At 37.4% G+C, this 22,334-nt stretch overlaps 1 protein-coding gene across 11 annotated transcripts in view; it reads right to left on the bottom strand.

The window, feature by feature from the left end:
• Positions 1–22,334, bottom strand: part of PTPRM (protein tyrosine phosphatase receptor type M) — a 713,165-nt gene that overhangs the window by 154,257 nt on the left and 536,574 nt on the right. For all 11 annotated transcript variants that reach the window (XM_063451546.1, XM_063451547.1, XM_063451551.1 and 8 more), the window contains one exon: positions 20,979–21,163. In XM_063451546.1, the coding sequence (XP_063307616.1) occupies positions 20,979–21,163 (185 nt within the window). The remainder of the gene's footprint in view (positions 1–20,978; positions 21,164–22,334) is intronic.

Raw genomic sequence — 22,334 nt, 5'->3', positions numbered from 1 at the left:
ACTATCACCAAGCCTGTTTCTAGTCTCAACGCAATGTCAATGTTAATGCCTAAACGAACTATTGATGCTGTTACCTGCATGACTTAACTACTGATTTAACTTAACTTTGCAACTCTATACTTATACCAGTTGTAATAACATGCAATGATGCTTACCTATAGTCCTTGTGCAGATACACACTGGTTAGACCAAGCTACCATACAAATAACTAATGTGTTAAAGGAACATGCCCAACAACCTAAGCTTGTACTAAAATGTATCTCTAAAGCATGAACCTCACTACTAGATTAAGCCTGTTTCCCTTAAGCATCTGTACCTATAGTTTAAACTCGTACCTTTTACTTTGAATTAACCTATTCAGTTCTAGCTCCCAGCATGTAACCTAATCCTAAATTTAAATGGCACGACTGTACCGTTAGCGATGTTTAGCCTATTTAATATGATTCACGTAACCATTGTTTTAGATCACATCTTAACATAACCTGCTTGATATACGCCTATGTTAAGAGACCTAAAAAAATAAAAAATGAGGCACGTTTTATTTCGGAAATGTAATTAGCATTGTTACAGCTGTAATAACCCTTATCGTGTGCGGAATACCCTTGCATTTTCCTTTTTCTCTTCTGTAACCTCCATTTATGCCTCAATAAAATAAAGATTGTTGGGGGGGGGACTGTTCCTTCCTGACCACATTTAATGACAATGCCTCTAATTTTTCATCCCAGCAGCAGATCACAAACAAACGAAAAGCATCAGCTAGCATGGCCTAAATGCAATATGCGAGCCTGCAGCTTGAGCTCCAATTAGTCCTATATTGAGATGGTCCTGATTAGGAAAATTGATAAGGGAACGAGTTGTAGGGCAGGAGGACAGAAAAAGTGCAGAACAATCCTCCTCAGCTTGGTAGAAGGTGAAACTGGAAGGAGAATAGGATGGATAAGGTAAGAAGAATGTACTGTGATTAATTGCCCTATTTTATTTTTCCTGTCAAGTAAACTGCTTAGTCAAAATATCCAAGGATAATTCATGGAAAAGGTGGCAATAAATGGGAGAAGTGCATTAAAATGAGATTGGAGAAGAAGGCAGAATACATTTGAGTTCCATGAGCTTACAGGTGGTACTGAAATCGGGATCATTCACTTGCCAAGCCTGACAATGTAAAGACAAAACTCAAGGAGTTAAGAAATGCATGTCAAGAGAGCGAGAGCTTTATAAGTGTTTTACAAACGACTAGTGTAGGTATCTACAGTACTGTAGTTAAAACACGCAACCTCTAGCTGTATGGTACAAATGGTTTCCTGCAGATCAGGAATCTGCAACATGTCATCCTTACCCAATAGACATATAAGCAATCATTTTCAAGCATTGAGACTTTTTACGAGTAATTAATAAACACTTAAACACTTAATCACTGCAAGCTGTTTACTTACTGCAATTAATGTGTATATTAAGCACATGCTTTTCATTATCTGCTTGTATGTGTTGTTCAGTCATACAGCACAACTATTTCATACTGTTCCAGTTCATCTGGAAAAAATCTACTCTTTGTTTCATTTAGAAATCTATGGGCTGTTCGAAGCTATGGGCTGTTTTCCAGTCACTATTATATTCAGGAAATAATTTTAATGATTTCCACCAAAAGAAAAGAATTATAGCCTGTAGTAAGCCAAATATGTTTTTATTATCGACTTTCCTTTAAGGAATGGTCGTGTTTTTTTTTTGCTTAATTCATTCCCTAAAACCGTTTGAAGTAATGTAGTGTACTAAAGACAATTGAGGGGAAAAGTTCTACAATTGGAGCATAGACTATGAAAAATAATTATTGTTTTCTTTATTAGTTCTCTTTTTTTATACCCTGCTATAATAGGAGACATAGAATTTAATTAATATACATTTATTTTAGGGACCTAGCAATACCTCTGGATCCTCTGTTGAAAAAAAAAACCTTAAAATATATCATAAAGTAGACAATCTGGATTAAACCCATAGAGGTCAGAGATTAATTTTGTAATCCACTTTATACATATATTCCTTGGAGTATGTGTCTGCTTAATACAACAGCTTTGAAACAGTTTGCTCCTCTTTCTGAGTTGTGTTTCAAAGCTGTTGTATACAGCAGACACATACTCCAAGTATTCCATGTATAAAGTGGAATTATGAGGCAAAAAATGTGGTTCTTTGTTGAGCTCATTTGCATACACTTACCCAGAATCCTTTGCAGTAGTGAGAGCACTGTCAAAGTGAATTGCTGTGGGAAAAGCAAGTCTTATGGCTTGACTAGTGTGTGTATTTGTGTTTAGCAATGCATTAAATATATATATATATATATACATATACATATATATATATATATATATATATATATATATATATATATATATATATATATATATATATATATATATATATATATATATATACACACATACATATAAAAAGGTATGATCACGGCAGAACTGAGTCTGGGACTGATGTGAGAGCGGGGAGACGCAGTGATTTCAGTACGGTCCATTTCAGCAGAGACATATATTAATATTATATTACATAAGCTGTATGTTAGAAACCTAAATGAGGTTCTGGTAATGTGGTTAAAAGAAGCTAACTATATTGTGTCTGTCTGTCTGTCTGTCTGTCTATCTTTATTCCAACACCATCTGTTAGTTCCCTGGTCCACTGGTTCACCATGTTTTGCTTTATATCACAGTTTATAGTTTTACTTTGTGGATGTACCAAGGGATTAAAAAAAATAATAATTCTGGGAACTGATGCAATGGGCGGAAAACAGGATTAGTTTGAAATCACTGGGCAATCAGTATAATGGAGTGAGTAATGTTATTGTGTAGGTGCGATCGATCATCTTTTAAAAGTTAAGAAATAAATCGATAAACATATGAGGCAAAGGGAGTTAGATGACTAAATATATTTAAGCTTTTCTTTTTTTAATCACAAACAGTGGGTGAATATACATGTGAAAATAACCTTTTATCTACAAGGGGTACATGACCAAATAAAAATGGCACTGCCAGGCCACAATCAAGGCAATGGGGAAAAGATTACCAGTCCAGGAGGATATAGCAAACCCTGTCCAGTGCCATGTATGGGGTAGTAGGATAGAGAAGTGACTAAGGCATCTCCTGATTCTCCCCTGTAGCTATATATTTTTCGTCCATTCCTTATTTTACATTTATCTGTTACTCTCTGTATTTGAAGTGAGAGGCTGTTCTTTGATCTCCCCTAATAAATAGAAATCAGGATCCCATTTGTGTTTAATGTTTTTTTCTTTGTTTTTGTTTTTTAATTAATTTGATCACCATTAAAGGGACATTCAAGGCAACAAAATCATTTCATTTTAATGAAGTCGCAAGTAAAAAACAGCACCGTTTACATTTTGAAATTCCAATGCCTACTACACAAAGAGAGTCACTAACTAAATCTAATTTACAACCAGCATCAGTGGGGTAAAATGGGTTGATCACGATTCATGACTTCACGGTAGGAGGATCAGGCTGAAGTGGGAAGTTTGTTATTTAAAAAAAGAAAAATTCAAATCAAGGGATTTAAAAAGGACTTGAAAATACTTTGCAAATAACTAAGACATCAAACTATTTTTAAGTGTTAGTGCATGAACAGAAAGAACACCACAATTAATTGCTGAAGTACAAAAGCAACATTATTTAATGATTTCTTTGTTAATCAATTAAACCAATTAAATGACAAATAGGCACGACAACCAGAATATAATTATCAAAATAGACAACATAATATATAAACATAAGCACGATACCAGAAATATCTGTTTAGAGCAGTAGTTCTTAACCATTTGGAAAGGAACCCATCCAGTGGCTCCTAAACATAGTGATATCTTCCCCATTGCAGTGGAGACTGCTTTAACAATATATAACAATATATATTGAAGTGAAGGTGAAGCGCTGTATATCATATATAGATATAGATAGATATATACACTGAACAGAATTATAAATGCAACACTTGTTTTTGCCCCCATTTTTCATGAGCTGAACTCAAAGATCTAAGACTTTTTCAATGTACACAAAAGGCCTATTTCTCTCAAACATTGTACACACATCTGTCTAAAACTGTGTTAGTGAGCACTTCTCCTTTGCTGAGATAATCCATCCACCTCACAGGTGGGGCATATCAAGATGATGATTAGACAGCATGATTATTGCACAGGTGTGCCTTAGACTGGCCACAATAAAAGGCAATTTTTTATTTAGTTGTGCTTCATAACTTGTTTAGATTTTTTTTTTTTTTTTACAGCCCTTGTACTTATCTTTATTCTATGAAAGAGCAAGAGTTGAGTGTCCCAAAATAAAACTCAACTTTTATTAACCCCTTAAGGACGCAGCTTCAGAAGCTGGACATACCCTTAAGGACTCAAGCTATTTTTGCATTTTCTGCTGTTTGTGTTCAACTGCAATTTGCATCGCTCTCATTTATTGAACCAACACATATTATATATCGTTTTTTAAAGGACAAGATGGGCTTTACTTTGATGTGACTTATACATATATAAAATCTAATTTATTATTAAAAAACATAAAAAAATGAAAAAAATATATATATTTTTCACAGTTTTGGCAATAATAGTGTGTGTATAATATGTCCAGCTTAGGAAAAGTAATTAAAAATAAATTCATTTAGGTGTCTTGTTTTTCAAAGTGCATAATATGTAAAGGATTTCAGCTTATTTTAAAAGTTACAGGTCACAAAATACAAGGAGTAATATAAAATTTAAATGTGAAAATCTTTTAGAAGTTGGTATGTTTGACTTGTAAGTTTGACAGCTGTCACAGAAAACAAAATTGCTACACAAAAGTATATATTTATATAAAGAAGACATCACAGGCTATTTATTTAAGGGTATTTTGACACTTTTTACATAGCCATTTTCCCACCAATCTCTGCTACATATTGCAGTAAAATTGTGTTTTTTCTGTTTTTTGAAATACACACATATAACAAGGTTTTTTAAATGTGTATTTTGTAAAGCTGCTGTGTGCTATTCCTGGTCAAAATCCCATTTTGTGTTCAGCAACATCTGCTGAGTACAACAATACCCCCCTTGTATGCCTTTGCCACTATTTTGTGAAGCTACAATGAAATATAAGAGGCCAGACTATTTCAGTTTCTACAGTTAGAAAATTCAAAGATGGATTTAATGGACCTATGTCTTATTTTGGGGCATTATAGTAGTTTGGTTGTTCAAATGACGGCAAAAAGGCCTACCATTTGTGAAAGTAGACACTCCAGGGTATCTCATATGGCATATATTGTGCCTTAACATGTCACCATTTTTTTGCCATTATATGTCAAAGTTTGTGGTAAAAAAATATTTTTCGCATTTTTTACTTAAGCATTACATTTGTGCTGGGCATTTTGTATATTTGAGATGTTCCAATATGATCAAACAACCTAAATTATGCTGAGCTATCTTCTATGAGTAAAACGATACCCCCAATGTTGCCCCTTTAGTCGTAATACCTGACGCTACACTGCCATATAGGAGACCTGACCATTTCAGTTTTCACAGAATTTTATAGGTTTATGACTCATTTTGGGTTCTAATAGCAGGATGCTTATTCAAACTTTCCCCACAAAGGCCTACCGTTTTTTAAAGTAGACACCCCAGGGTATTTCAAAAGGCCCATTTTGAACCTTGGGGTGGAATCATTTTTTCGCTAGTGAGTATCAAGTCTAGTAGTAGTAAGCATTTTCTCTGCCTTTTTGGCACACACTTTGAGATTTTACTGCATAGTTTACAATCCTTAGGTGTGCTACGACAGTATAACGCTTCATATGTCACTCAGCTATGTCGTCTGAGTACAGCAATACCCTCGTGTGTACCTTTCCCAGGTATATGTGGATGTTGGAGGGGCAACTTTGAGACTCGGCAATTTGAGGTCTGTTTCAAACTTTGAATTTTTACGCTGGGTCCATGTCCCATTTTGGGCATTTGACAGGTTGAGAATTCAAACTTCCCAAACAAAGGCCTACCATTTTTTAAAGAAGACATCCCAGGGTATTTCAAAAGGCCCATTTTGAACCTTAGGGTGGGATAATTTTTTCGCTAGTGAGTACCAAGTCTAGTAGTAGTAAGCATTTTCTCTGCCTTTTTGGCACACACTTTGAGATTTTAATGCATAGTTTACAATCCTTAGGTGTGCTACGGCAGTATAACGCTTCATATGTCACTCAGCTATGTCGTCTGAGTACAGTAATACCCCCGTGTGTACCTTTCTCAGGTATATGTGGATGTTGAAGGGGCAAATTTGAGACTCAGTCATTTCAGGTTTGTTTCAAACTTTGAATTTGCATGCTGGGTCCATGTCCCATTTTGGGTCAAACTCTGAGGCACTGTCTGTCACATCTCAATCCGCTGTCAGAATTCTCTAACTGTACTTCCTAAGCATTTTTAACTTTTTACACAAGAACTTTAACAAAACAATGTTATAATAATGTTATTTTATTTTTTGTGGGTTTTTTTTTATTTGTATTTTTACCCCTAGCATACGCACTAAACTCCCCAATTTCCCAGGAACTATCATCCACCCCAATTAACTAAATAAAAGGTAAAAATAAAATAATATATATATAGTCAGTGGTTAAATAACAGAAGAACTACAACATACTATTGGCCCTGAGTATGAAATAATTTAAAACAGTTCCCAATACAAAGGCCAGGCTGAGAGGGACAATCAGGGCAGTAGAAACTGGTCTCCGTTCGAATGTGTCATGCCTTAACTATGGTATCCTCTTACTTCCTGGTTCCACGGAGCCTAGCCACACCCCTTTATGACACGGTCTCCTTATTTAATCCAACCGCACCAGCTGATCGACGCTGGATTATTGAACTACGTTCCGTACTCACGAACCGGCTACAACTTTGTTGTGAAAGCCTTCTGTTACCGGACCGGACTGGAAGACACTTCAAGTTCCCTTCACCTCTCCTCATCCACGACTAAAGCTGAACTCTCTTCACTTATGATAACCGCCTCTGAGGAGATCTCGGGAACCAGTGTTCTATGTGCCGGAAGCTAAGTAAAACCTCTGTGATAAGCGTTACATCTCAAAGCCGTTATTTCCTGTCTCCAAAGTCCTTCTATAAAACAACCCAGTTACAGCTATCTTTAACTCATTCACTATACAAGTTAGCTGCATCTGTCTTGCTTCAGTTAAATGCTATGGAACAGCTATTGTAACTTCTTATCACCTAATTCGCTAATACTACTAAGAGACTCTTTCTGATTCAGTGTCTGCTAATTACTACCGTTTACTACTTAAAGCTACAGTGCCTGTAATTGTGGACTTCAGTTATCGTTTACTACTTAAAGCTACAGTGCCTGTAATTGTGGACTTCAGTTATCGTTTACTACTTAAAGCTACAGTGCCTCTAATTGTGGACTTCAGTTATCGTTTACTACTTAAAGCTACAGTGCCTGTAATTGTGGACTTCAGTTATCGTTTACTACTTAAAGCTACAGTGCCTGTAATTGTGGACTTCAGTTATCGTTTACTAATTAAAGCTACAGTACCTGTAAATTGGACTTAACGTCACAATATCTTCTACTTTTTATAATAAATATTCAAACTATAAGAAATCTGCAGTTGTGTTCCTTCATAACAAATGTTTAAACGTGACAGAATGCCTCTCTGGTAACACAGCCTGCACCTTTTCTGGGGGGTCTTTTTTGGGGGGGTTGGTGGTATCCGAAAGCAGAAGTGACCTGTCTGAATATTTCTGCTGCTAGGCCCTGCTGATGGCTCCCCACTGTGGCACTCAGTGAGCAGCACCGAAATTAGCTGGAACTGAAATGTAAGAAAAGTACATTTCAGCTGAGGATTTGCCTTTTTGAAAAGGATGAATGCGTTATGAGTAGCCATTTGCATTAAATAAATGCCCACTTTCTTATACCAGGCCCTGGTCTTTCTCATTATCAGATATGGCTGCAGCAGTTGATCAGACAGGTCAACTCCCCCCATGTGTTTATTGTATTGCTTAATGCAGACAGGCAGCCGTCTTGTTTCCTGTCTGCCACGGACTGCGACCCTGCGTGTGTGTTCACTGTGCATGGTAGTCAGTATGAACACCTCCTTTTTGTCTCTGTATTTCAGAGCCAGCAGTTCGTCCTGGCATAGAGCAGCAGTTTCCCCCTTTTTAATTTTTTTCTCTGCCAGAGCCTTGGGGAAGCCAGTGCGTGTCTTGCGGATAGTGCTGCAGACCACAGTCTCAAAACAATATAGCATTTTTGAAGGGGTATGCTATTGTAGTAATTATCAAGGTAGAGGTGGTACCCCTTGTTCAGTAGTGGGTTCATTAGATCCCAAACTATTTTTCCGCTAGTCCCAACTACATCAGGGCAACCTGGGGGATCCCGGTGGTTATCTTTACCTTCATATACTCTGAAGGTATAAACATACCCACTGCTACTTTCACATAACTTGTAAAGCTTGATGCCATACCGGGATCTTTTGGCTGGTATGTATTGCTTAAACCCCAGTCTACCCTTGTATTTCATTAGGGACTCGTCAATACATATATTCTTTTGGGGAGTATAAATTAGGCCAAATTCTTTATTAAAATGGTTAATTAGGGGGCGGATTTTATAGAGTTTGTCATACTGCGGATGATCTTTGGGGTGGCACTTCAAATTGTCACTGAAGTGCAGAAGGCGCAGTACTGATTCATATCTGGGCCTACTCATGGTCTGAGAGAAAATGGGAGTATTGCATACTGGGTTTTTGGACCAGTACATTCGGATGCTGGGCTTTTTTATAATTCCCATCAGCATGGTTAGTGCCCAGAACTGTTTTAACTCTGGCACACTGGTGGGGTACCAGCTCCCTTTTGTGGCAAGGTGACTTGTTGCATTTTGTGCCCGATACTGCGCTGCATAAATATTTGTTTGTGTAACTATCTGCCCTAAAAAATCATCCCCAAGGAACAGCTCCATAAAATCCTGGGAGTTATAGCTGGTCACGTCTCCCTGAATACCAGGAGTCGCAGTGAACAGAGGGATGTCGGGGACAAAATTGTTAGGGGGCACCCAGATATCAGCGCCAGGAGCAGTGCCAGGGGTATCTTCACTCTCTTCATCTGTGTCTGGCACATAGTCACCCTCTACACTCTCTGAGGCAGTGTCGGTTGCCTCTGAGTCGGCTGCTAATATATTATATGCCTCCTCGGCACTAAACCTTCTAAGCATGGTCAAAGCTTAAAATTAACTTTAACTAAATAACGTATTTTTTTGTTTGTTTTTTTTAACTTTTTTTTATACTTTTTTTTTGTTTTCTGAACTTTTTTTTAATACTTTTTTTTAACTTTTTTAAAACTCTTAAAAACTTCTAAAAACTTTAAAAAAATTAACCCCTGTGGGTAAAAACAGAAATCAGATCACCGCTAAACACAGTGCTTACACCTAGCAAAGCAGAAATGCTTTGACTTAAAATAAACTACTTTTTTTCCTCTTTTTTCCTTTTTTCACTTTTTTTATGATTTTATAAACTTTTACAAACTTTTAATAACTTTCTAAAACTTTTCAGCTTCCTAGCTACACTAATGCTAGATTCCCCAATTCCCCCTAGCTTCAATCCACCCCAGCTAACTAATTAACTGAAAATAATAGTAAAAAAAATAAATTAAATATATTTAACCCCTGAGGGTTTAAAATAAAATAAAGTTAACCCCTGAGGGTTAAAAAAAAAAACTGATCTCAGTAAAGTACTGTGATCAGTATTGTGATCACTGCTGCCAGTGATCAAAGGGTTAAACCCTTGTTAATTTTTACAGGGAAAGGAGGTAAAGGGATTTTTTTAACTTTAAAATACTTTGTGTCTGTCAGAGACACAAAATTTCAACCGATCCGTCTCTCTCCACTTCTAAACACACACAGAGGTGGAGGGAGGAGGATCAGGAAATCCCAGCAGCACTGTGATCGCTGTGACTGGCTGTCACAGCGATCACATGTGCTGGGACAGCGTTATTGGCTGATGCTGGGCTTCCTCAAACGCCGAGGCACCCAGCAACAGCGTTAACCCCACGATCGCCGCGATCGCCGCGATCTGGCGTTAACCTTAGTAAATGATGGAAATTTTCCGTCAAGCGTCCTTAAGGGTAGGTCTGCCTTGACGGAAAATTTCTGTCCAGCGTCGTTAAGGGGTTAAAGGACCACTATAGTGCCAGGAAAACATACTCGTTTTCCTGGCACTATAGTGCCCTGAGGGTGCCCCCATCCTCAGGGTCCCCCTCCCGCCGGGCTCTGGAGAGAGGAAGGGGTTAAAATCTTACCTTTCTCCAGCGCCGGGCGGGGAGCCTTCCTCCTCCTCTCCTCCTTCCTAGCGACGTCATCGGCTGAATGCGCATGCGCGGCAGGAGCCGCGCACGCATTCAGCCAGTTCATAGGAAAGCATTTACAATGCTTTCCTATGGACGCTGGCGTCTTCTCACTGTGATTTTCACAGTGAGAAGCACGCAAGCGCCTCTAGCGACTGTCAATGAGACAGTCACTAGAGGCTCTAGAGGCTGGATTAACCCTCAGTGTAAACATAGCACTCTGAAACTGCTATGTTTATAAAATAAAGGGTTAACCCTAGCTGGACCAGGCACCCAGACCACTTCATTAAGCTGAAGTGGTCTGGGTGCCTACAGTGGTCCTTTAATAATTGAAATAAAATAGCTAGACAGAAAATGGTATTTGGTGCTTAAAAGTGAGATTAAAGAACGGAATTTATATCCAAGTGTATCAATATAATATTTGTAATGTTTCCTAGATAATAGGATCAAAATCAATACTCTTATGTAATTTGTTTCCTAGGTAATAGTAATACAATTGTATTCTTATACAATTAAATCTATATTTGTGCGGTAGGGTCTCGTTGTTTGCAAAAATACAGAATTATGTCCGTGTTGCAAGATAATATTGTGTATCAGTATGCCATTAATAATACTTCCTGGGTTGTTGTGTCACAACTGTACTTATGTGTATTTAAATCTGTGTAAGGTCTCCTTATTTTCAATTATACAAAACACTATCTGGGTTGTTGGGTTTAATGCAAGGTAATACCTAAATTATTTGAAGTAAAGCGTTTAAAGAGAAAGGTCTCCCTGTTATAGTACAAAGTTGTGCCTAAGTTGTTTTTTGATGTATATAAATCTGTGCTCATTTGCTCAGGTCTGTTTATTATTAATCTTTTACGTATTTTTAAATTTTTAATCAGAACGACATATATATCCATTAACTATAGTGTGAATGGAGGGATCTTTGGGGGAGGGATAAAATTACTTGATCGATATTATTGATGTTATATGGCTGTCACCAAGGTTAATGGTGTATTTCACATATAGTAAATGCTGTTACTTTGCCTTCAAGGGCACCTGTATTAGGTTTTAGTAACCTGGTTATTCCTGGAATTATTAAAGTCCCCTATAGTGCAAATGAGAACACTAGGTGGAAAGCTGGCTGCTAGAAGCCGTTAAGTGCTCTGGAAGGATTCTAAAGTATTGCAGTAGATACCTAAGTCACTGTCTCCTAAATGGCTATAAATCTTTAATGAGGATAGGGTATAGTGGCTCGGAACCTTAATACAAGATGCAGACTGTTCCTGGTCTAATTACACTAGTCTTTTGTGCACTATCTCCCTTAATCCCCAGAAAACCCTTTTAGTCCTATATATATCACACTGAATGATTGCAAGTGCACAGATAGATACTATTTAGATCAATGTATTACACAAATAGATATTCATTAAATAATTGTACCAAATGTATCCAAAGCTCGGGATCCTGGTTGTATGAACGAAAATGTTCCTGTCTGATAAAAAGTTCTTAGATTTAGCTGTCTACCAGGATCTCAGAGAGCCCCTTAGCACACATAGATATTCATTAAATAATCGTATTTAATATATCCAAAGCTCGGGATCCTGGTTGTATGTACGAAAACGTTCCTGTCTAATAATAATTTCTTAGATTTTGCTGTCTACCAGGATCACCGAGAGCACCTGACGTGCGCGTTTCGCACACAGCTCATCAGAGTCTTTGACTCAACTCTTGCTCTAGTAAATTCTTTCCAGTTATCTGGGTTATCCCTAAGCTTCAATTTTTTTTCGCAATACAAAGCAAGTTTCCCCAGGATGCAATGCACCTGGGAGGTTTAGAGCACCGCCCCCTGCATGCTGGAGCCTGTGGGCAGCACGTGGCTTCGAGTATGGAGGTGTTGGAGTGGCTTTTGCATCGAGTTTTGCAGCCATTCTGGTAATTGTTTGCAGTTGTTATGGGACTTTTGGGTGCATTTCTCAAGCTGTGGAAAGGTAGGGAGCTGAGCTTCGTCATTTGCATGCCTTTTATTGTGTGTTCTGCATTGTGGGTTGGTTTCCATGCCAGCTCATATTGACTTTTTTTCTGACCTCCAGAACAGATTAATTGATTTTTAATGCATTCCTATGGGAAACCGCATTTCGGTTTACATATTTTTCTCAATAAGAAACGTCCCGGAGAACGCATTAAATTCGTAAACCGAGGTCCCACTGTAGCTCTGTTTACATAAACAAAAATGCAAGGCTAGCATCTATGCCCTACAATCATTTTTACTAAAGTGATGAAGTGACTTTGGTGCCTAAATTGTCCTTTTAAAATCTAGTTTTCATTATTTGCACAGTCAAAATATATGAGTGTGAGCTACGAGAAATAAACTAGATGCTCTGTCTTATTTCCAAGTAAACAGACAAGAATTATAGTTTGGCCATAAAATTGGCAATGTACTTGAATACTTAATTATTCAAATGACATAAATACTATCTATATGAAAATAAAGGCTGTATTTATAATTAACAACGGGTACATTATAATTACATTCAAAATCATTTGCATAATTTAAGCTGCTACAAATCGAAGAAAGGTTTTTCATGTCCATTTAATGGGAAATAATAAAATATAAAAGGATTGAAGAGGTTATTTAGCGTAAAGTGATGAACATTTTACCAACATGCTGCTTCACTGCACATTACAATGTTTGAATAAAAAATGTGAAAAAAAATAAAAAAAATTCTAAAAAAACAAATAAACACTAGACAGAGGAGATGCTTTCTGATGGTTTTGCAAAATAATCTTTAAAAAATAGATGGTTCATTATAAATGTTAAAACAGCCTATTCATATTGTAAACTTGCAAAGATAGTTTACAAGCAAGATAAAACATGGCTTACACTATATTCAAAATTAAAGGAACACACTCAGCACCATTACCACTACAGCACACTACAGCATGTATTGTGCCAGGATTGCCCTGGAACCTCGCAATGTAAGTAGACAAATTATTTTAAATTTCTTTGACTTTTAAACTGGGAAGAAGTCAAATGGCTCTAAAATGGTTTAACAACTTACAATGGGAGATGCCAGTGTTCATCAGGCACCATAACAACTGTAGGGCCCTTTAGTGGTTATGGGGTCTGATGTGTTTTGGTTTATTTCTGGGTATGCTAACTGACCAAAGAGAACTCAAGGAGGAGATTAATGATGATTCGTTCATGGCATAATCAATATAAAAATGCTCACCGGTGTAAACAGTGTTGGCTTTTGGAGTTTCCAACCTGGCATCATTTGCTAAGTGTTGGGGTATGATGAAATAAAAAAAAATATTTATGGCAAATGCCATATATGTTTTGGAGAAATTGTTGAAGGAGAGATGGGGAGAGCAGTATTAAGGTCTACATAACCCTGGTTCTGCCTAATACACATTGGACATTTTGGCTCAGGATACACATGGCACATCCTACGTATAAAATGGTAGCTCATAAAACAGAGGACCAGCGAGACTCCCTTCCCATTCTACAGCTGTGTTTTGTACCACTGGATCCTCTGTAATTGTGTAAATCTGTAATTCCATAAATATGTCAAGAAAAAAGAAGGGGTAGGTGCTCGCTATAATGTGAAAAGGCAGCAGTAAATCTAAAGGATTCCCAAACCTTGCGTAAGATACAGAAATGTGGCAGATACAGAAAAGCCCTGCTGGGAGAAACGCATAAAATGTGACCTTAGAGAAGTTCTTTATATCTATATATTTTATTCTTGTATTTTATTTACATGTAATATTACTTTTAACTACTATATATATAAATAAAATGTATTGTCTTCAACATCATATTGTTGTTTTGTTGCTGAACAACTAACCTGGTTCCTGCACATCCTCAGGTTGGAATTATACCACCAAGGCTTTATTCACCAGAGCAATTTTATTGCTCTCCAAAGTGTAAGTAGGATACTTTGCTTTTGTGCACCTTATACATTTTAACATATTGCACTATTAGAACCTCTCTGCTTTAATTTATATGCTGGAGTCGTACTGGACACATACAATTGTGGATCTACATATATCCCAAAAAGGGGATTGTACCGTCAAAGTGCTAAACAGCAGAGCTCTCAGTAGCTCCTAAAAGTGTGATTGAGACACCTATATACTTAACTGTCTGTAAAACCATTTAAGACATATTACACTATTTTTTGTTGTATCTGTTTATTTTGACGTTTTTTGTGGTGCCAAAATACAAAATCAAAAAGTTAGGGAATTGAATTTGCAAGCCCTGTATTTGACCCTGTAACTTTCCAAAACCCCATAAAACCTGCTACTGTTGTACTATTGAGACATTGCTGAAAACAAATATGAGTGTTTAAAATAGTAACATTTATCACGATTATGATATCCTCAGTGAACATGTAGTTTTTGTGCGATAATGCAAAAAACAAATATGAACGCTAACTTTGGTCAGGGCTTGTGACTAAGTAGCTACTAAAAAAAGACTGGACATACTTCATTTTAAATACCCTGGGTCGTATACTTTTGCTAATGGTATGCCATGATGAGGGCAATTCTCATTCTTGGGCTGCCATATGGTCTCAAATGCAACAAAAGGTCCAACAAACCAATCGTGCAAATTTCAATGTGTAAAAACTGAAATGGGTAAGCCTTATATTTGACCCTGTAACTTTCCAAAACACCATAAAACCTGGACATGGGGGTACTGTTGTACTTGCAATACATCACTGAAGACAAATATGAGTGTTTTAGAGTAGTATGATATAATGCTGATGATATCATTGTGAAAGGGCAGTTATTTTGTGAAAAATTAAAAAACAAATATGAACGCTAACTTTGGCCAGGGTGTGTGACTAGGTGGCTACTAAAAAAGACATACACCATTTTGAATACACTGGGTTGACTACTTGCAAATGGTGTGCCATGATTGGATTTATTTTCCTTCCTGGGCTGCCATATGGTCTCAAATGCAACATAGGTCCACCAAACCAATCTGGCAAATTTCAATGTGTAAAAACTGAAATGGGCAAGCTCTTTATTTAACCATGCAATTTTCAAAAACACTATGACATCTGTACATAGGGGGGTTGTTGTACCTATGGGACAACAGAGCATACAAATATGTGTGTTTTATTTCAGTAAAAACTAACATTTGTCAAACGTTTTTAGATTTTATTCATATTAAATTGTGTTCCATATATACATATTTATATGTGAAACACAAGCGAAGTTGTGAAATTAAAGCCCTGTTTCTCTTAAACAATATGATGTATAATAAGTGTGGGATCACCTAATATAAAAGGTAAATTATGGTTGAACAGACATATTACCGTATATACTCGATATATACCGTATATACTCTATAGATTTCCATAAATTCAGTGGATTTATCAACCAGGATAACCAATGCACACACTAAAAAGCTTAAATTGAGAGAACCCACTATAGAACCCCTTAAACAGCTATCACACGGAAGAACTATTTTATATATATTTATAACTAGATGACCTGGTGCAAAAAAAGGAGCATGAACACATCAGAATATATAAAAGGAAAACTCAATAAACAATTAATTGAAATTCAAATTACACACTAACATTAGGCAAAGTATTTCTTTCATTGTAAATTCTGCCACTTTTCAAAGAATATTCCATTCCAGAAGACAGCCAAATTGAGAAGTAAAACTGAACACTTGATTAGCAGAAGGACTACTAAATCTGTTGCATCACCAAAAATATATCACATATTGAGAAATTACATTTAAGTTGTAAAAGAAACACAAGCAGATTTTTATAAAATTTTATAAAAAATGTGCATAAAATATGACGTAAAAATTTAGCGACACTTTGATAAATCTGCCCCCAAATATTAACACACTCCCTATATGTAAAGCAGCAGCTTCTCCTCCGGTTTGACAAACTTCTGCAGTAGCGGCACGTCAGCTATGATCAGACTGCACAGTATTAGACACAATGGGGAACATCAGTTTCTGCATGGCCAATGAAGTCCTATTTGCTAAAAAGCTATATGAATTAATTCACTTCTGTAGCTGAGGGCCCCCTTAAATCTGCCACCAAGCAGCATTGATATCAGGTTTAACATCCTTTTAAAAATGATTTTAATGAATATTTAAAGACATACGTATAAAACATAAGATGGAGAAACATCCAGAAATATTACAAATGGTTGAAAGAAATTAGTTCTCCAAGAGTGATACAACTAACTTACTTAATATTTGACACATTTCAAATGTCTTGATACTAACCTTATTTTTTATAAACTATATTTTGTGCTTAACATACCGTATATACTTGAGTATAAGCCGACCCGAATATAAGCCGAGGCCCCTAATTTTACCCCCAAAAAATGGGAAAACGTATTGACTCGAGTATAGGGTGGGAAATGCAGCAGCTACTGGCAAATTTCTAAATAAAATTAGATCCTAAAAAAATTATATTAATTGAATATTTATTTACAGTGTGTGTATATAATGAATGCAGTGTGTGCGTATGAATGCAGTGTGCGGATGAGTGCAGTGCGTGTATGAGTGCAGTGCGTGTATGAGTGCAGTGTGTGTGTGTGTGTATGAGTGCAGTGTGTATGAGTGCAGTGCGTGAGTGCAGTGTGTGTGTATGAGTGCAGTGTGGGTGTGTATGAGTGCAGTGTGTGTGTGTATGAGTGCAGTGTGTATGAGTGCAGTGCGTGAGTGCAGTGTGTGTTTATGAGTGCAGTGTGTGTGTGTATGAGTGCAGTGTGTGTGTGTGTATGAGTGCAGTGTGTGTGTGTGTATGAGTGCAGTGTGTGTGTGTGTATGAGTGCAGTGTGTGTGCGTATATATTAATTGAATATTTATTTCCAGTGTGTGTATATAATGAGTGCAGTGTGTGTGTATGAGTGCAGTGTGTATGAGTGCAGTGTGTGTGTGTGAGTGCAGTGTGTGTGTGAGTGCAGTGTGTGTGTGTGAGTGCAGTGTGTGTATGAGTGCAGTGTGTGTATGAGTGCAGTGTGTGCATGAGTGCAGTGTGTGTATGAATGCAGTGTGTGTGAATGCAGTGTGTGTGAATGCAGTGTGTGTGAGTGCAGTGTGTGTATATGAATGAAGTGTGAGTGTGTGATGCAGTGTGTGTTTGTGTATGTGTTGGTGGGGGTGGGCATTTGATATATTATTAATTATTATTTTTTTTTATTTTTTTATATTATTATTCTTTTTTTATTATTATTTAATTATTATTCTTTTTTTTTTTTATTATCTTTTTTTTTTTCGTCCCCCCTCCCTGCTTGCTAGCTGGCCAGGGAGGGGGGCTCCTTCCCTGGTGGTCCAGTGTCATTGGTAGTTCAGTGGGGGGGGAGAGGGGTGCTGGCAGAGCTGTACTTACCTTTCCTGCAGCTCCTGTCAGCTCTCTCCTCCTCCGCGCGGTCTGTGCAGCTCCCTCTGTCAGCTCCCAGTGTAAGTCTCGCGAGAGCCGCGGCTCTCGCGAGACTTACACTGGGAGCTGACCGAGGTGCTGAACGGACGGCGCGGAGGAGGAGAGAGCTGACAGGAGCTGCAGGAAAGGTAAGTATAGCTCTGCCAGCACCCCTCTCCCCCCAGTCTGTATTATGGCAATGCAAATTGCCATAATACAGACTCTGACTCGAGTATAAGCCGAGTTGGGGTTTTTCAGCACAAAAAATGTGCTGAAAAACTCGGCTTATACTCGAGTATATACGGTACTCAAATTCTATGTTTTGTTTTTTCATCAGATCTTGCTCAATTGCCTCTGTCCTTAAGGAGTTAACAGGTATTTTCCCACAGAGTACTCCTTCTTATACAAGAGAACTATTTGATGGATGCTCTCAAGAGCATTTAATCATGCAAATCAATTAATCGCTGCTTATTTGCATGCAAAAACATGCAAATCAATTTTCAATGTTGATGTTTTATGGGGTATCTGCAAATAATAAACATATATTGTTTTGTTTGTTTATTATTTTCCAAATAAAAAAAAAATGTAATAAAACAGAAAACTAACATTATACAAAGAATAAAATGCATCCTTCTGTTCTTACATAGCTTTCTTTTTGACGGTTGCCTTTCTGATCCTACCTTATCTCTATTCTGTTACAATAGTCCATGGAAGATCAAAAGACAAAATGCCAAAGTAAATCATCTATTCTGTAAAAGCCTGCGGCTTAATTCATTAGTGCTTAGAAATCTCTCCTTACATTCAGTACTATTCCCATAAAGAATGGTAATGGAACAGGTGCTTAAAGCGCTGTTGCAATGAACACCTCAATTATTTAGCAAAAGAAATATATCAACCATTATAAGGCCTGAAAATAAAGCAAATAAGGCAATTCATCAGTTGTCGAACATGTAAATTAATTGTATTTGTAAATGCAAGATGGATGGTGTACTTTCTCAAGCACGGAAGTCATATTTTCATTATATTTAAAGTGACCCTGTCGCTTGCAATTTTCCTTACATACATCAAATTAAAATAATATTCATAGCAGATTGATGTTATTTTCAGCTAATCAAGTTATAGTAAATTTAAGTATAATTGCTACACGAAGCTCTTACAGCTTTTCTGAATGTGGTCATCTTGAAGTGCTTCAGAATTTTGAAACTGATTGACAGTTACTAACAAGCAAAAATGGCACGCCAGCAGTCAATCAAAGACAAGCATTCCACGGCGTTGAACCATTTTTCAGTGGAAGAGTCCAGTGGAAGAGACTGTAATTTAATCCTTTAGCTGCTGGAGGACAACTACGCCTATTGCAGCATTATTAGCAAACTCGGAACAAGCGTTATGGCTAATGTTAATTCTGCGTGTATTTCTATGCACAGAGTTGCATTCATGGTTGGCAGCGAGCTCTGCATGTCAGCAGACCTCCAAGGACCATTAGCTACAGTAACCCAGGAAAATGGGCAAACCATTGTAAAATAGTTCTCCCTATTACCAGGGAACAGGGTCAGGTGTCGTTCCAGGCCCAATCCTCTACCTTTCCTCCCCACAGTGATTAATTATTACTAGATAACCTGGCTGGACTGACTGCCACCAGCCACTTCACCAGACAGCACACCAGTGGCTAGCAGGCACAGCCAGACTCCCACACAGAATAAAATCACTGGGCAGGGGATATGTGGTTATTTATATATAAATAATCACCCCTCCTCAGCTTTGGCTCCTTCCCCTTCCCCCCTTCTTCCCAAGTCTGGAGCCTCAGCCAGCCTTAAGGCTGCAGCTAGAAGAAGAACTCTGCATTGGCTGTTGCCTGCAGCACAATTTGCTCCATACAGTAAGTCCTACTCCTTCTGAGTGGGAGGTCTGACCCCTCCTGAAAAAAAGAAGCAAGGCCATGGCGGGCCACCTGATTCTCTCTCCATGGCTCCATGCGGGTCTGCAGGAGCCCAAGGGCCCATCAAAGAACGTTAGTTTTTGGCAAGATGGCTCTGCCACTTTCTCTCTCCATGTGGGTAGAAGTACCAGAATATGTTGCTAAACACTTGCTTCAAGGAATTATAGAATATGTAAAAGAATTAGGTAAGTAAATGTGTCATTAATAGAAGACAGTGGCGTATATTAGGAGGTCAGGATAAAAGGCAAAATGCTGCACATATAACATTATTAATCCAACATATTGATTCTAATCTTCAACCTCCTTATCCTGTAACTGATTTTTGAGATTATTTTCCTTTTACCTACATCTGCATAAGGGACAAATATCAAGGAAACACAACTAGATGCTATACGTGCAAACACAGTGCTACATACACTTTACTGAAGGACCAAACAACAAACGTTTTAGGTTTCTCCTACATAAATGCCAGAAATATCCAGAACATTAACAATCTTCTATCGATATGTGGCCATACCAGCAACTCGAACAGCTGCAAAACTTTTTCTTTCTCGTTTTGCTTTAAGATGTAACACTCATAAATAAAGGCTGTTAGAAAGCAATAAAATATTAATATACGCTTTGCAATATGTAGACAAATGAGTGCTTGAAAACAGCTTTATGCTAGCCTTTTGAAATATTCCTCTATTTCTTATTTTTCTCCGTACACAAATTCCACGGTCTCCATTTTTCTTCTTCTACTAACTTGTCTGAGAAACACATGACGCATACTGTCATCAGTGTTAAAGGGTAAACCTTTGATATCCACATGTCTACTGACTCAATCTCACATGTGAGTTAAGATTTCTCTCCATGGAGCAAAATGAGATGTTACAGGATTTCAACATGCTTGGTACTTTACAGAAAAAAAACTTGTTGGGCAACTCATTATATTTATATCTTAAGTGTCATATGTAGTACAATATGGCATTCTTGCCATACCTAACTGAACTCTGTATATTCCAACCGATTGGCCAGCAGATAAACACTTAACAATAAGAGAAATCATATTTTATGTATCTTCAAAGACACCATCCTGTCAGCTGGAAATGAGATGAAAGGTAGTGGTGTCAACTCTTCAAACCTGTTATGTAGCTATGTAGCTGAATCTAAAATATTAATAATGAATGTTCAAAATAAAATATTGAAAGTTCTTTTTGGAAATTACAGGAGATGAAAAAGACATTTGAAGTTTTTCCTGCATTATACCTTTTGCGGCAGCTGTCTCTCTATCTGCTGCCATCACACTGAGCTCGAGTTAGATACTCACTTCGTATTCTTCTTTGAATCCGTAGCCTTCAGCACATTTCATCTGTGTGATGTGCTGCAGTAAGTCAGCTACGCGGATGGCTGGATGAAGCTGGCCTGTCTGGTATGGGACATCAGCTGTCTCCCGTTTCTTGTATGTGTGAGACTGGGCTAAGCTGCTGGTTTCACTGTTCGGATGGTTTTCATCTATAAAAAGATAAAATGCAAGAGGAAGAAGAGGTCAGAGGCCCGATTAATCCCTATTGGAAAAACATATAAAATGGGTTGTCGTGGAAATAACAAAATAATGAGGATGGGAGGGAATTGATGGATAAAATAAAATATTATTTTATTAAGACATAGCTGAGCAATTCGTTAATTTTGTTTGTCATTACTTATTATACATAAATTATTTTTTATTAAGTAATATATTTGTAATTTCATGCTTTTTATCTGGAACAAAATCCTTACAACAACAGATAAGCTAGTGTCGAGCATTGGATTCTGGAAAATCTGCAATTTATTAAAGAAAAAAAAAACAGCTACAAACATGGTAGAATGAAAGACATTATGGCAAACATTGAGATGGGATACACCATGGAAATAATCTTTACAGTATGACATCTGGCATTCCATGATGTTCTACCACCATTTGGTTGGCTGAGCTTCATGGCAAAAGTGGTTAAACAACAATTGGAGAGGAAAAGGTGAGCCATCACTGGTCCAACGCATGGCTGGGATATAGCTGACTCAAATATGTTTCTGAGCTGCAATTTTAATAACCAGCTTCAATGACATCTCTACAATTGGATTTGACCAGCAATGACAGACCATTGGAATCATGCATACAGCTAGCATGAACTAAACAGTATTTAAAGGATCTTACACAATGTATGAAATGGATCAAAACAGATGTCCATGCATATCAACACAAAACAGAACCAGCTGTATTGGTCACAGATAGTATGGAACCCACGACTGTTCACTCTATAGAGTGCTTGAAGAGTAAGCAGTGTTCTACTGGACAGACTCGACAAACACTAAAAGAGTAAATCCACCTCCCCATAGCTGTTTCTTCAGTGGGTAAGAAGGGAAACTTACCATTAATAGGAACTTTTAAGAAGATACATATCAGGAGGGAAGAGAGTAGGAAAGAAATGAGACAGGGCATAAGCAATCAAAATGTATTCAGTATTAACAGTTTGGCTCCTGACTTTGGGCAAAATAAAATGGGAGAGGCCAGGTAATAAGTAAGAATATAAAAGTATTTAAATAAGATACTACGTTTCTGAGTGGTTACACAGTTAGAAGTATTTTACACGACCAATACTCAATTAAAGTAATATGTTTTATATAAGGCTTTAAAAGAATTTTTGGT

Source organism: Pelobates fuscus, chromosome 4 (assembly GCF_036172605.1).
Source record: "Pelobates fuscus isolate aPelFus1 chromosome 4, aPelFus1.pri, whole genome shotgun sequence".
In the NCBI taxonomy this organism is placed as follows: domain Eukaryota; kingdom Metazoa; phylum Chordata; class Amphibia; order Anura; family Pelobatidae; genus Pelobates; species Pelobates fuscus.
This window is presented reverse-complemented; position numbering and strand designations above follow the sequence as displayed.